Here is a 13,803-nt window from a genome sequence, read left to right as displayed (position 1 = left end):
GGGGGCACCCCGGCGCTCGCAATTGTCTCGTCATGTACTCCAGCATGGCACCTTCGTCATCATCTTCACGATATCTCTCTTTCTCTCTTGCTCGCACACTTACGCTCTCTCTCTCTCTCTCTCTCTCTCTCTCTCTCTCTCTCTCTCTCTTCTCACTCTCTCTCTCTCTTTCTCTCTCTCTCTCTCTTTCCCTTATTCTATCGTTGTTTCTTTCGAAAAATAATTTCTTTACAATACTTATTAGATGGCTCTCGCCGTCTGTCGTATATCATCGCCTCAACCAGAGAGAGGGAAATTAAAAAATAGTCTCGAATTCATAGCATCCAAAAGAACATAAACGTTACTAAGATTACAAATCACAAATGAAATCACAGACTTTCGTTGGTGGTTTGACAGAAGGGTGGGGGCCGCACATTGCAATTAGAGCAACATTGTAGGCGTTGGGAAAATTTATCTCGGAATAGACAAGGACACCCGGGGTGCACAAACCGTTCAGCATTCATTCCCAACCATTCTCCTTGATCATGTGGGCAAGCTCTATGATAAACTTGCCCTCTTTATACTTTTGACTTGATTCGAACGCATGCTCCTGTAAAATCCAATGTTTATTCTTATTCCACATTCATATATAGTAAACCTATAATTCTTATTATTAAGAATAGACAATCGTACTTATTTAGCTTTTATATAATAAATAGTTTATATTTAAATTATTCCAGTATAACTATTCAGTACCGTTGCCCTCTATTATTACTATTAATCCCGATATTCTCAACTTACGTATTTCCATCCTAAGGTCGTCTTGCAGCACTCGCAATAAATATCGGCTACTGCGTGAAGCCCGGTCAGCAGAACTCGCTCTTCGGCTGGGCCACAACCCACGTTTACCCTAAGAAAGAAGAAACGAATTGTTTTACAAAAAACACAATTATTGTTTATATACTCGGATGAAGGAACAATAAATGCTTACACGGAATTAAAGAGATAGGCACGACCTTGACTGCCCTGGAAGGACTGCAAGAAGAAGAAAGAGCTTGGAGAGAGATTCTTTTGGTGATTCTGTAGAGTTTGATGAAAAATTTAGGCTTACCTTAGAGATGAGTTCGTCGTGGTTGGCGAGATGAGCACGGCAGTGAATGCACGAGTAAGTGCGATGACAGGAGGGCAAATAAGCTTGGAAAGTTTTGACCATGATGGCACGTGTCCAAGAATTTTTGCCCTTTGTTCCTCCCCCCTACCTCTCCCTTTGTTCGAGGACCAATAAGGAAATCTCGTTCCCAGAAAAAAATTGTTCTTTTCTTCTTCCACCTCCCTCCCCTTCCCCTCCTCTTCTTCTCCTCACCGCCACCTTCGTCCCTTCCACCTCCCCCTCCTCTTCTTCTTCGTTCTTCTGGCTAACTCGACTCGACGACTTCCTCGCGGGGTGGTGGTGCAAAAGTGGCCCCGTTCACCGCCGCTTCGTACTCCGATCAGCTGTGGAGCTGGTTCAGACAGCGCCGGTTCGGGGACACCTGTGGAACATCGCTACTTTCATTATTCAAACTTAACACCATACCCCCCCACCCCCTCACGAAAGTCCTTAAAAATCCACTGAGAGCTTCCCACTTAACCTAAAAATTACCACACAAAGATGTGCAGGTTACGTGACTTATATTATAGCACCGCATCGATGTGTAGCCTAAAATCATTCCACTACCAGAGTTAACATTACCCCTTATAATTCTGCGTATTCAATGAAAATAAAAGTAAAGACGAGGGACAAAGACTTTGTTGTGATCCTTCTTTGAAGGCCAGCGGAGTTATGATTGGTTAACCGCTAGACGAACTCATTCTGCCATTAATATCCGTTACACGTTTCTCGAGATTTTTTTTTGCTCTGTCCCTCAACATGACTCACCGGCTGGAGAGATTCGTGTATTCTTCGCGGTGCACCGTATAAATCACAAGCGTAAAACCGTCGGAAATTCGAATCTCTTTCTCTGTTTATCAATTGTCAGAAGTAACGAGACAAACGAGCGAGACGAAAGTTGAAGAGCGCGGGACGCATTTTCATTTTTTATTCCGTCTGGAGATAGTAATCTGAAAGTGGAAGATCGATGTGTAGGGTATATATATATATTATATTGTTGGATCCTCAATGGTAGCATTTCGACGTCTAAACGATTATCGAGTCCCGGGAAAATAGGGTTAATTGGTATTTAACGGATTTTAGTGCACTTCCGGAAAATGGCGGAGGAGGTTAGTTGATCGAGAGAGCTATCAATGGAAAAAAATTGTGTACAATCAAGCTTCGAGGGGATTTGGAGGAGATGGGTTTGGAATTAACGAGGTTCTCGTCTGAGAAAAGAAGTTTCTCGACGAAATCCATGGAACAAAGAGGCAACCGTACGAGTCAATACACGCTCCAAGGTCATTGCTACGCCCCTCCCCTTCCGTCACTTCCCCTTCGCCGTGTCTCTAATCCAAAACAAATACAGAGCCGCTAATTTCGCCCGGGAAAAAAGCCTTGTGAGAAATTCGTTCCACAAAACACAACGGAAAACCGTGGTAAACGAATCCTTCAACGCGAAACTAGAAATCTCGTTGAGACGGTGAAATGGTAAATATGGCCGCCGTAACCAATGTTTTGGCGGGAAAGGGGTGGGGAGGGGGTAGGAGAGAGAGAGTCGATTATCGAAGTTTGCATTGCGAAAGTATTACATGGAAAAGAGAGAGCAGTGCAATTTGTAACGATATGAGAGCTCAATTTATCAAGTTATCGTTTCGTTAGCTAATTCGGTACGTTTTCCAATAATATTATTAGAAAACGTTCTCGATTGGCGCTACGATCGATCGAACCACCTGATGTATCCGTAGTTACCATCGGAGTGATCACGTGACCCTTCTTTTTTTGCATAAATACAGTAATCCGTTCCATTTGGTAAATTTAGAACGGCCAATTAGTCTTCGTCTTCGCATACGTGATTAAAAAGTGTTAAACAAGATACTGTTATTCCTCCGACGGCAGATCTCGCTGCATTTATGTTTCTTTTAAAAATACCCCCCCCCCCCTTCTACTACGTATTTTGCATTATCGCTATTTTATGCTCGACGTGATTTTCCTGTTTATTTTTACAGCATTAATTTTGCATTATTAATTTTACATTATTAATTTTTCATCGTTCCCAGATGCGCATTTTGACCTTTTCCCCAAGGATCGGGGTAACGACAGTATCGTAGATATCGGTTAATCAGCTCTGTGTGCTCCCCCTGATTAGAGAGTGCATCTGCGTGGGGGGGTCTGGCGATCAAAAACCTCCGGCAAATTATCATCCGTGCTGGTTCGACGTACGTGCGTGACCTACGCAACTGGTAGCCAAGCTTTTTCTTTGCGCGATAATAATACACACGTAGACATACACACACTCCCATATAAAATATTTACTTAGCCCTGGATCATATCAGCGATAAGATAGCTCACAAACATCGATCGCCGTACGCTCGAATAAAAGAGAAACCAGTACAAATAACATTGCACGTTTAAATTGGAATTACGCGACAAAATGAAATTGGAAAAAACGAATATCGAACGAAAATAACGAGCGCGTCGTTTGATTGGTAGATAGAGAATCCAAGATGGCGGAGGCATAAAGAGGTCGCTGAAAATGCGTACCTTATTTGGGGATGAGGCAAGAATGAAGGAACCGTATATTGAATTAATTGTGTGTATATAAATATGCGATAGTATCTGTGGTAAGTCATTGAATATAAAAAAGAAGCTGCTATAATGTAAACAATAGCTAGATGAGAATTATTCAGAAACTAACCTCTTGTTTTGTTTTCTCGCCGAGATATTAAAATTAGCTTGAAATGTCTATTTATCAGTTACGATATAAATAGTAATCCCACGCGCGATATAGCATGTATGTATATCTCTGCATGTGGGAAATAGTGGGGGGCGCATTCAATCCACACAAGTCGAATCACGTATTTCACACTGGGAACATGTTTTTGTTTGGTTTCCCGTCGTGTCTGACAAATCTTAATTACTACAGCTTTGATACGAAAGAAATAAAAGTAATGATACGGTAGATAGAAGAGGATGTTTGACGAAGTTTGAGAGATGAAAAATGTGTAAACGGAAAGAAGCTTGAATCAAAATAAAGGTTAGGAAAAGGCAAGGAACAAGATTCGAGAGGAAAATAGAGGGGTTCTCTGGGAATAAATATTTAGAAAGTGATTAGTCGAGGAGGATAATCTGGTTGAACGAATTAGTTGAACATGCGTGAGAAGTGAAAGTAAAGTAAGGGGAGGAAAAGTGGAGGTTGATAAGAGGAATGGAAAAAATAAAATGTAGATACGAGCGTAGAGATGAAAATGGCGGCTCCAGCTGATACCAGCAATCAGCTGTAAATGTCCACGAACGAGGCATCGTCAGCTTCGTCCAACAGGTATGCAGTACGACCATCCTATTCCCCCCCCCCCCCTCCTCTTTACTCCCAGATCCCCACCATTTCCTTTTCTCCTCATCAGAAAATATACAACACGCGTGAAACTCGCGAAGGTTAGAAAAACACAAGGTTCTCTTTGTTTAATTTCTAGTCACAGATTAGCTTTGTGTTGCAATTATGCTTTATAGATTTGCATAGATTACTTGATCGACAGATTTAATATTTAATATAGGTTCCCTTTGTACAATTTCCTATCACCAAGGTTACGCCATTGCCAACTTCAACAAATGGCGCGTCAATATTTTTTTCTCATAAATCGCCGGGCTAATTGATTTTTTCTTTCTTTATATCTTCTTATCATTATTTTTTAGGGTCAATGAATTTCGGTAAAGAAATTAAATCGAGGAAGAGCGGAGGGGAGAGAGAGAGAGAGAGAGAGATTTTAGTCAGATGAGGTTTAAAGATTTTCTCTGAAACTAGGTTAGATCGATGGGACTTTCTTTGTCTAATTTCAAATCACCAGAGTCTACGCCATTGCAACTTAAATAAACATGGAGAGAAATAGGCGGCAACCGCGGTGGGCTTCATTTAAATCGGGTCATCGTCCTTCGACACTTGTCGGGCACATTTTATATTCCCCCACGAATATATTCTTCACGGGAGGATACGAAAAAAACAGCTTGCATCTTAAATTCAGACAGAGAAAGACGTTACCCGTTCTGTTTGTTTTCTTTTTTTTAGAAATAGGTGTATAACCGCGAAACGTTAAACCTTACCGTGAATCATTCGAAACTGACCTAACCTAACTTTTTTACAGTCCACGGAAAAATGCCTTGCGATATTTTTCGATGAGTAACTCACGTGAGAAAATACGTCTAAACAAATACTTCGTGTTATTGTGCCTGAAAATACTTTCCCCCACCTGGACGAAAAAAATAAGAGATAAAAAGGCATACAAATATTTGCGAGAAAATCCATGAGAACGGCGGGAAACTAATTTTTCAAAACTGCATGATTTTGTTGTTGTTTGGATAACACTGGAGCGCGTACGGTGATGTTTTTATTGTAAAATTTATGACACAAATAAGATAATTGCGTTCTATTGTAGATTTCATTAAGCAAGTGCAGTGTTTTTTTTTGTAGCATGTGCCATTAATTTTCATACACGTGGCAAGCGGGTAAGTCTGTATACGTGTATACATGCGTGAATTTTTACGACGTACTAATAGAATCGGCCATTTGCAGGAAAAGAAAACAAGAAGAATTATCGGGTGACATTGTCAATAGAGTATATCGATAGGAAGTTATCGCTAAAAATTGCGCATGTCGCGATGCCATTGACATAAACAATGCGTGAAAAGGCGATCGAACCAGCCACGACGCAAAACAAAAATATTATTATTCAAGCTTGGTGCGTTTTATTAACGTTTTAGTTGGCTCGTTGTGGCAAAAAAGTCCACCGATCAAAAACTTACATAAGATAATCAAAGTAGTTTTCCCTTCAAACTCTAAACGACTCAATTGGTTCTTTTATTAAAAATTTTATCGCTGCACCGGATAGCTTCGATGCCTGTACATTGTAGAGATAAATAATAATTAATTGATATTGATCGATAAAAGCCCTGGATTCTCCGCATTATTTTATTTACCAACAAATTTCATCGTTCTGAATTTTCATCGAAAAGAATACAGACTTTATTATTTTGGGTCTGATCCTTTGTGTACGAAACCAGTTTTTGTGGTTACTTGGAAAATATAGAGGGAGAAAAATATGTTAACGAATTTTATGCAGCGCAGCACGAGGAGTGGAGGGGAGTGGAGGAAAAATGGAGATGGCGTGTGTTTGGAAGGAGAACTATTGACGAAAAAAGGAAGGAGTTAATGAACTATAATGATAGGTCAGTTCGGGAGACAGTAGCTGAGAATGGCGAGATGTGTGTCGGGTGAAGATGTCGATATTTACTGGGCAGATATTACATTCAATTAAGGCGAAATAGAAGCTGTGCACGTGCGGACGTGACGGAGACAGCGCACAACATGGCAGGCAGATGTTCGTGCACAACGGGGGAAAATAGGAACGCCAGCGACCAACAACGAAAACACAATGGAAACACTTTGAGCAAATTCTCCACTTCCGTTTGCCGTCTTCAACCCAATTCCATCACTTTCCATCAATCGAAACATTGCTCTTTCTCAACGTTGCATCATCGTTTAACTAGAAAAATAACCGTCCCTTCACAAAGTCACTTGCAAAATATATGAATAACAAAGCAAAACTTAGACGTCTCGGTCAAAGAAATCTTATGATCCTTTTTTCTCAAAACTATTTGATTTTTTTAGTGCCAACTGGATCATGCAAGTGTTTGTGGATCATCAAGCAGATATAATCGATTTTATCGAATTAAATATAAAAAATAGTGACACGAGGGGGGAAGACAGGGAGATAGAAATTTGGAGAGGAGTGCAGCGGACATTATTATAGAGAAGCGTATAGGAAAGCCTGTTGTTTTGCAACGGTAAATAACAGGAAGTAAAGCGAAAGCAGAGGCAGGAGAATTATTGAAAAGCTGCGTCCCTGGTTCTCTCCATCTTTCTCTTTCATTTGCTCTCTTTACCGTCCCTCTCTCTCTCTCTCTCTCTTAGCCAAGGCAGCTGACAGACCCGTCAGCTGAGAGCGTACACAAAAGCTTCTCTCACACGCAATCCCCAAAAATCTCACGACTTTCCCAGAAAGTCGTTCAATGTTTCACGAAATAATCCGAGAAGCCACAATAAAAAGCTTGGAAAACGTAAGAAAGGAGAGACAAGAAAAGCTGGGAAAGAGTTGAAAAATTGCGTAGCTGATAGTATTGCGTAGTTTGCTAAGGTTTTCGAGCTGCGTTTCTAGCTGGGAGGAAAATGAGGTTTTCGGGTTTTCACAGCCGGAAGTGAGACACGTCGCGAGTTAAACGGGTGCTCTCAGGAAGGTCGTAGGAAGGTTTCGGGGTGTTAAAATGGCAGAGAGCCATCGTCGTTTGTGGATGTTACGATGTAGAAGCGCACAAGAAGGGCTTTACCTCCATATGCATCCGTAGCCGTGAGCGACGACGAGGGTCCTCGGGGTCTTCTTCGAGGATTCGACGGGAATCACGGCTGCTTCGTTCTCGTGCAGTGCCACGAATAACGACGACGGCTCGTTTTGCTCATTACTAGCGCGGAACGGTCGCCAACAGCGAGCACCGACTGTTGATCGCCTGGCGTCGTTCGATTTTATTTCCCTTCGTCCGCAGGCGGGACGTGCATTCCCCGAGCAAATGCGCATGCGCCATACTACTTCGCGAGAACATGCGCACAGCACCATCAGACAGAAGAGCCCGCCGCGACCTACTCGCCAGATCCTCCACCTCCTCCTCCTGCTCCAACACAACCTCTACCACCATACCACTACTTTTTCCATTTCTTCTTAAACCAGATCGCTGGGCCTTTCCAACCTAACAAAATACTGCATTCAATTTTTACACAAATCATATCTCTTGCCCTGTCACCTTTACCCCCTCCCTTCCAACTAGGAGCACCTTGTCTGTGCAGAGACTCAATTAGACAATGATGCCTGAATAATAATTCCTTGTGTCTCGCTTCATCCCTTTTCCTTTCAGGATACTTATCGAGGAATTGATTAATTTTTGGAAAAAAGATTGCACGACTGTTTTTTTCTTAATTCTATTTTTACTCTTTCTATTGTTCATTTTCCTTTGTGATATTATGAGTCACAAACTCGCATTCGATTAAAAAGTGTTTACATATACACAAAAGAATAGAATAGGCTCTTAATCCTGAATTTGTCGAGCGATCGCATAAAGGAGAAATAATGAATTTCTTTAAAAATTTATTTTGCTTAATTTTAAAATTGTTATTGATAATATTAATTCTATAGATTTACATAATTGATTAGAACTTTTTCTCCTCCGAAAGTTTTCGTCGAGAATGTTTATGTTATGTATTTATATATCTATACATATATTTATATATTTTTGTTTTAAAATGTACGGAAATAAAGCACATGTTAACTTACCATCTCCCAGCAGGCTGCGTGGAAAAATGGTAAAGAACCATCGAAGGTTGGATACGTAAGAAAGCTACTTTATTCGTATCAGTTGCCGGCGGCTTTGTTCTTAGATTCTATCGTCTATTACATTTCTGGTAAATCTAAAATCACGAAGTCTATTATAAAAGTCCGCTATGCCTTGTATATGCGCGTACACGTGTATCTTGTCAGTGTAAATATGTGTTTTTCTTACTCAATAATGCGAATCGCTAAGCGTTTGCTCTACTGCGTAAAACTAGACATCCAAAATATTCACGAAGTATCCGAGGAACTACTGAAAAATTAAAGTTTCTTTTCATTTACTGGTTGCTGCTTAGTACAAAACTATCTGATCTTCTGCGAAGTTGGTAAGAATAATTTAGGACTTCGCGGATCAGTCTGGAGTCAGGGACTAAAAAATCACTTGGGTTCTTATAGCACAAAATAGTGTGGAACTCACTCTTTCCACAAGAAGTAGAAGAAGACGAAGACAAAAGATACTGGAAACAATTCAAGACAGATTCACGATTGAAACTTCGTAAATGCGCAGCGTCTGCCACCCTCTCCTCCCTTCCCGTAATTTCTGCCTATCTCATAGGCTAATTCATTCCTCGTCACTCACTTCGCCGATCGTGTACAAAGGCGAGGATAACCACAATGCAGAATTGCTCGAAAGCACCTTACAACCACCACTGCTCACTCTCTTGTTCATTTTTCTATTTCCCTTTCTACCATTATGCCAGTTTTTCTTACATAAACTACGCGAACATATTCCTATCGATTAAGCGCCAATCGGAAAATAAAATTTACCAATGATAAAAGAGAGAAAATAATATAATTAGATTTACATGAAAATTCCTTATAATCGTATGTCCTCTCAATTTTAAGGCAACTAATTTATTTTAGTACTTTACAATAGCTAGAGTAAAATGATATATTATAAAGTATATATGTAAAACACTAATATATGGTTATTTTTATTTTCTTGTTACAAGCCTTACATAATTAGAATATATAATATGTATACTTTTTGTATATATAATCTTATATATATACTCTTGTAATAAAATTGATTATTTCATAATTTTGTCGATTCCTATGAATAATAAATATATATCTAGTGTGTAATGTTAGTACAAGAGAAGTGCGTGCAGAGGGTGGCAGCGGGGTGCGCGTTTTCGAGTGCTAACGTTCCGGGGACTATCCAATCCCTTCTCTTAATGCCGTCTCACATGGTGACGTTCAATTGTATTGCTTTCGTGTCCACAGAACATGCTTGCTGCTGCTGAACCTGTTGCTGGACCTGCTGCTGAACCTGTTGTTGCACTTGTTGTATTGCTTGCAGCTGAATTGTTTTAGTGTCCACAGTGCACGATTGCTGCTGCTGCTGTTGGGATTGGGATTGCTGTACCTGTTGTTGTTGAACTTGTTGTTGCACCTGTTGTTGCTGAACCTGCTGCTGTTGTTGCTGTGCTTGCTGAGCAGCAGCTTGAGCTGCCTGCCTCTGCTGTTGACGAAGTATGCTTGGTGGAGGATCCATATGCTGCCGCTGATGCAGCAGCAAGTGATTCTTCTGGAAGAAGGCCTTCCCGCACTTATCGCACACATGTGATCTTATGTGGCAACTACCGTCCGTATGGCGACGTTGGTGCTGCGATAACCCGTGCTTCTGAGCAAAACCGCGCCCACAGTCCGGACACAAATGAGGCTTCGGTTTAGGACCCGTTCCCACCGGAGGTGACGTTTGAGTCGCTCCATGCATATGACTCACGCCTGGTGTCCCGATTGGACCATTCATCTATAAACAGAAAGTTTTTGTTTTTATACCGGAGCTCCATAGTTATTCTAAATAATGATCAATACCTGATGAGTGCTCGCCGTGTTCGGAGTGAGGAAGTGTCCCGGCGTTTGCTGGAAGGCTGCTGCTAAGCCACAGAGATCCGTCACCAACGTCCTATCTCCTGAATGTAGCCTTAGGTGAAGGGTCAGGGCTTCTCTATTCGAAAATTCGAGTCCACATTCCCTATAAAATAGAAATTACAAATTAATCAATGCTTTTAAGATTCTCAATTACTACAAATTTTATACCTATTAAATAAATTTGATTAAATCAGTAGAGTTTGAAACAGAGTTAAAAAAATAATCAAGTAAAAGGAAAAGGTGGTATATGATAAATTACCTGCATGTTAATGATTTCTCATCTGTGTTTGTATTATTATTGTGGATTTTGGAGTGAGCGACTAAGTCTACCTTCCTTGGGAATGCTTCTCCACAGACAGTGCAGGCGAATGGTGTTTCTCCTGTATGTAAACGCATGTGGGCTAAAAGTGTTCTCTTTTGAAGAAATTCTTTGCCACAAACAGTACACGAATGTGGATTTCTGCCATGCAGTCTGCCATGATTCACTAGCTCGAATTTCCTTTGGAAGGTTGCTCCGCAATCAGAACAAACAAATGGATGCAAGCTACCATGGAAGCGCGAATGCATTGTCAAATGATCCTTCTGTGAAAATGACTCGCCGCACTCTTCGCAAACAAAGGGTCTCTCACCAGAATGAAATTTACTATGAGTGACCAAATGACGTTTCAATGGGAATGCTCTGCCACATTCCTGACAAACGAATGGACGTTCCCTCGTGTGCACACGAAGGTGAGTTACCAAATGATGTTTTAATGTAAAAGACTTCTTACATTCGCGACATTGGTATGGCCTATCTGCGCTATGAAGTAGCAAATGTGTATGGAGACAATGTTTGTGAGCAAAACTCTTTCCACAATGTACGCAAATGTGAGGCCGTTCTCCTGTATGCACCCTTGCATGAGTTGTAAGATGATGCTTCAAAAGAAAGGATTTCCCACACTCTGCACAGGAGTAAGGTCTCTCCTTTGGTACTCTAACCTGGCTTCCCATGTCCTGCTGCTGCTTAATCTTCGTATCTATTTGAGTAGTATTAACATGAGTCAGTACATGCCCAAAGTGGGCAGTTCCATCTGACTGACTGGTAGCTACATTATTGGCATTTGCTTGATTGGAAGCTGCCGCAGCTCTCTTCATTAAAATTTCATTGCACTCCTCTGCTGTGAGCTGCAGAGGCCCAAGGGGTGTCATGAAATGCTTACTCATGGCGTGCTTGTCAGCTGTAGTAAAAACTAAAGTATTAGAAAACAGAGAAGGGGGTGGTGTAGGATGTGCTGCGTCACAATTGCAGCCTCCCTTATCGCAGGTTATTGAGAATATATCGTGATGCTTTTTCCCCCGTACGTGTGTACCATGCGTTTGATTATGGGCTCCTCCTGTGTGTCCGTGATGAGTAGTCGGTGTCTGCTGACAACTCTCATTCACAGTAAACATAGGCCTGCGATGTGCACTGTTCGCAACCTTTGCTGGCTTGATATCAACTTGAATTTTTTGACTTGAACCTTGATCCTGGTTATTATTAACAGCGTAATTGATGTTTGTAGTGAGCTCACTCTGAGCATTCTCTCGGGTTTCAGTTCCTGGCCCACCAAAGGACCAGGCATACCCAAATCCAGCACCAGCGTTGCCAGGGGTAGTGCACATGTTTGTCAAAGTGGCAATGGAGGGGTTTATCTGGCTCGCGGCACTAGTGGACCCCTCGGTCAACGCATCTTCGGCGTCGACTTGTTCCACTATGACAAACTGATCCGATGGGAATATCTTCAGAGGCTCTAAGTAAACGTACCCGTCACGCTCCAGTATCCCGGCTGTACCCTAATACCCAGGCTATCATATCTAGCCGAGGACTCCAATTTAAGTAAATACCTCGTAGTGGCCCGAGCTACGTGTTCCAAAAAATCGTGAAGTAGCGTTAAGGTGACCCTCCACTCTGGCTGGACCATGAATGGGATATGTGTTCTATTTGGCCAGCGATGCCCGGGAAAGGGCTTGGACGTCTTCCCCGAGGGTAGACTCCAAATATGGCCAATTTCGCTTCTGGCAAAATTCAAGTCTGTTTTACCGCCAGTAGCCGGCGAGCCAATGGGAGAAAATTTTCCCGAGACTTGTATGTATTAGAGACCGTGAGTGATATTCCGTTTCGGTCTTAGGGCCCGCGGCGTCCACGGGTCTTCGAAGACAACCTCCACCTGGCCAGAAACACCACTCTCGCCCACTTCGTACACCAAAATTGAATCCCACTCACTTCACTCCAGTCGATTCACGATTTTCCCGATATCCGCATGCCGCCGATGGTCATTACTTCCGTTCAATCGCATATTTTATTGTCCATACAAAATAGCCTCATATATCGGCCATTTTATTTGTAAACTACCAAAAAACAATGTTGCCAATATCAGAAAGATTTTGGAGGGAGCGAGCTGGCAATAGCGTCACCAACCGCACTTCCGTATGGCAGCACTGACTGATCTCACTCTCTCCCGCCCCCTCATTTTTCCTCTGCAACACTACTGACCCCCCTCTCGCCCAGCCAGTCTCCTTTCTCCTCTCATAAGCTTCGTTGGCACACACCACCACCTTGCCTCGTCAAGCGTCCTTACCGCTTTACCACCAGCTGTTATTTTTTCGAATCTTCCTTATCGCACAAGCAACATTGTTGTTTTCTTTTCAAAATTGTTTTATTTTTTTCTTATTTCCCCTACACATCGATTTTTTTGTGGACAAATGGAATCTTTTAAATATTTCCAATTATCTACATAAAATGGCTTTCTTGTTTTCTATAGTTTGTTTAATTCAATCTCATAATTCTTTTATAAAACTGAAAAAAATAAGAAAAAAAAAAATTGGCATGCGTTGGGAAAAAAATCTACTTGTGCGTGAAAAAAAGAATGATAAAAATTGTTAGATGTAAACTGAGAAAGCTAGTTGTACAAAATAATTAAAAGAAATTTTTATATTAAAAAGTTTATTTAAATTTCATTAAAATATGTTTTACGAGAAAATATTTGGTAACTTTATTATTATGTCAAGTGTAAGGGCCGGTGTAGCAATCAAAGGAGGTAAACCTCTTATTCGTCACAACGACGAGCAAAAATCTGGAAAAAACTGCCAATCCAATTTAACGCCTTGAGAAATTTTTACTATTTTGTTTTTATACGAGGCTTGCCCATTTTGACGGCTATATCACAGCCCCAACTGTGTACAATTTTATTTATTCTTTATAATTAGATTTTTTCTAATTGCTTCCGATCGAACTGATGAAGTAGCTACCACTATTTTATTCTAGATGGCGCTGTAGGCACCATTGTTTATCATCGTTCAGAATTGCAGGAAGTAGAGAAAATGCAAAAGAATCGATAATTTCTTTTATGAATTTATTAACGAAATAATGGA

The 13,803-nt window shown here is 41.2% G+C and overlaps 2 protein-coding genes across 2 annotated transcripts; both read right to left on the bottom strand.

Annotated features, from left to right (window-relative positions):
* Positions 1–32: 32 nt before the first annotated feature.
* On the bottom strand, positions 33–7,671 carry Ypel (Yippee-like). Its single transcript, XM_066731289.1, has 5 exons — positions 7,487–7,671; positions 1,091–1,511; positions 971–1,014; positions 781–889; positions 33–589 (listed from the first exon to the last, which is right to left on the bottom strand). Exons 2-5 carry the CDS (start codon positions 1,190–1,192, stop codon positions 500–502), a joined length of 345 nt encoding a protein of 114 aa, XP_066587386.1. The 5' UTR covers positions 1,193–1,511; positions 7,487–7,671; the 3' UTR covers positions 33–499.
* A 457-nt stretch (positions 7,672–8,128) lies between these two features.
* On the bottom strand, positions 8,129–12,837 carry LOC136775989 (zinc finger protein 502-like). Its single transcript, XM_066731256.1, has 3 exons — positions 10,673–12,837; positions 10,357–10,516; positions 8,129–10,291 (listed from the first exon to the last, which is right to left on the bottom strand). Exons 1-3 carry the CDS (start codon positions 12,052–12,054, stop codon positions 9,722–9,724), a joined length of 2,112 nt encoding a protein of 703 aa, XP_066587353.1. The 5' UTR covers positions 12,055–12,837; the 3' UTR covers positions 8,129–9,721.
* Positions 12,838–13,803: the final 966 nt, after the last annotated feature.

The sequence above is a fragment of the Prorops nasuta genome, unplaced genomic scaffold (genome assembly GCF_024137725.1).
Source record: "Prorops nasuta isolate Cenicafe-Biocafe unplaced genomic scaffold, Cenicafe_Pnas_1.2 PNAS00008, whole genome shotgun sequence".
Taxonomy (NCBI): Eukaryota; Metazoa; Arthropoda; class Insecta; order Hymenoptera; family Bethylidae; genus Prorops; species Prorops nasuta.
The sequence above is the reverse complement of the archived record's forward strand: the minus strand, read 5'-3'. Positions and strand labels throughout refer to the sequence as shown.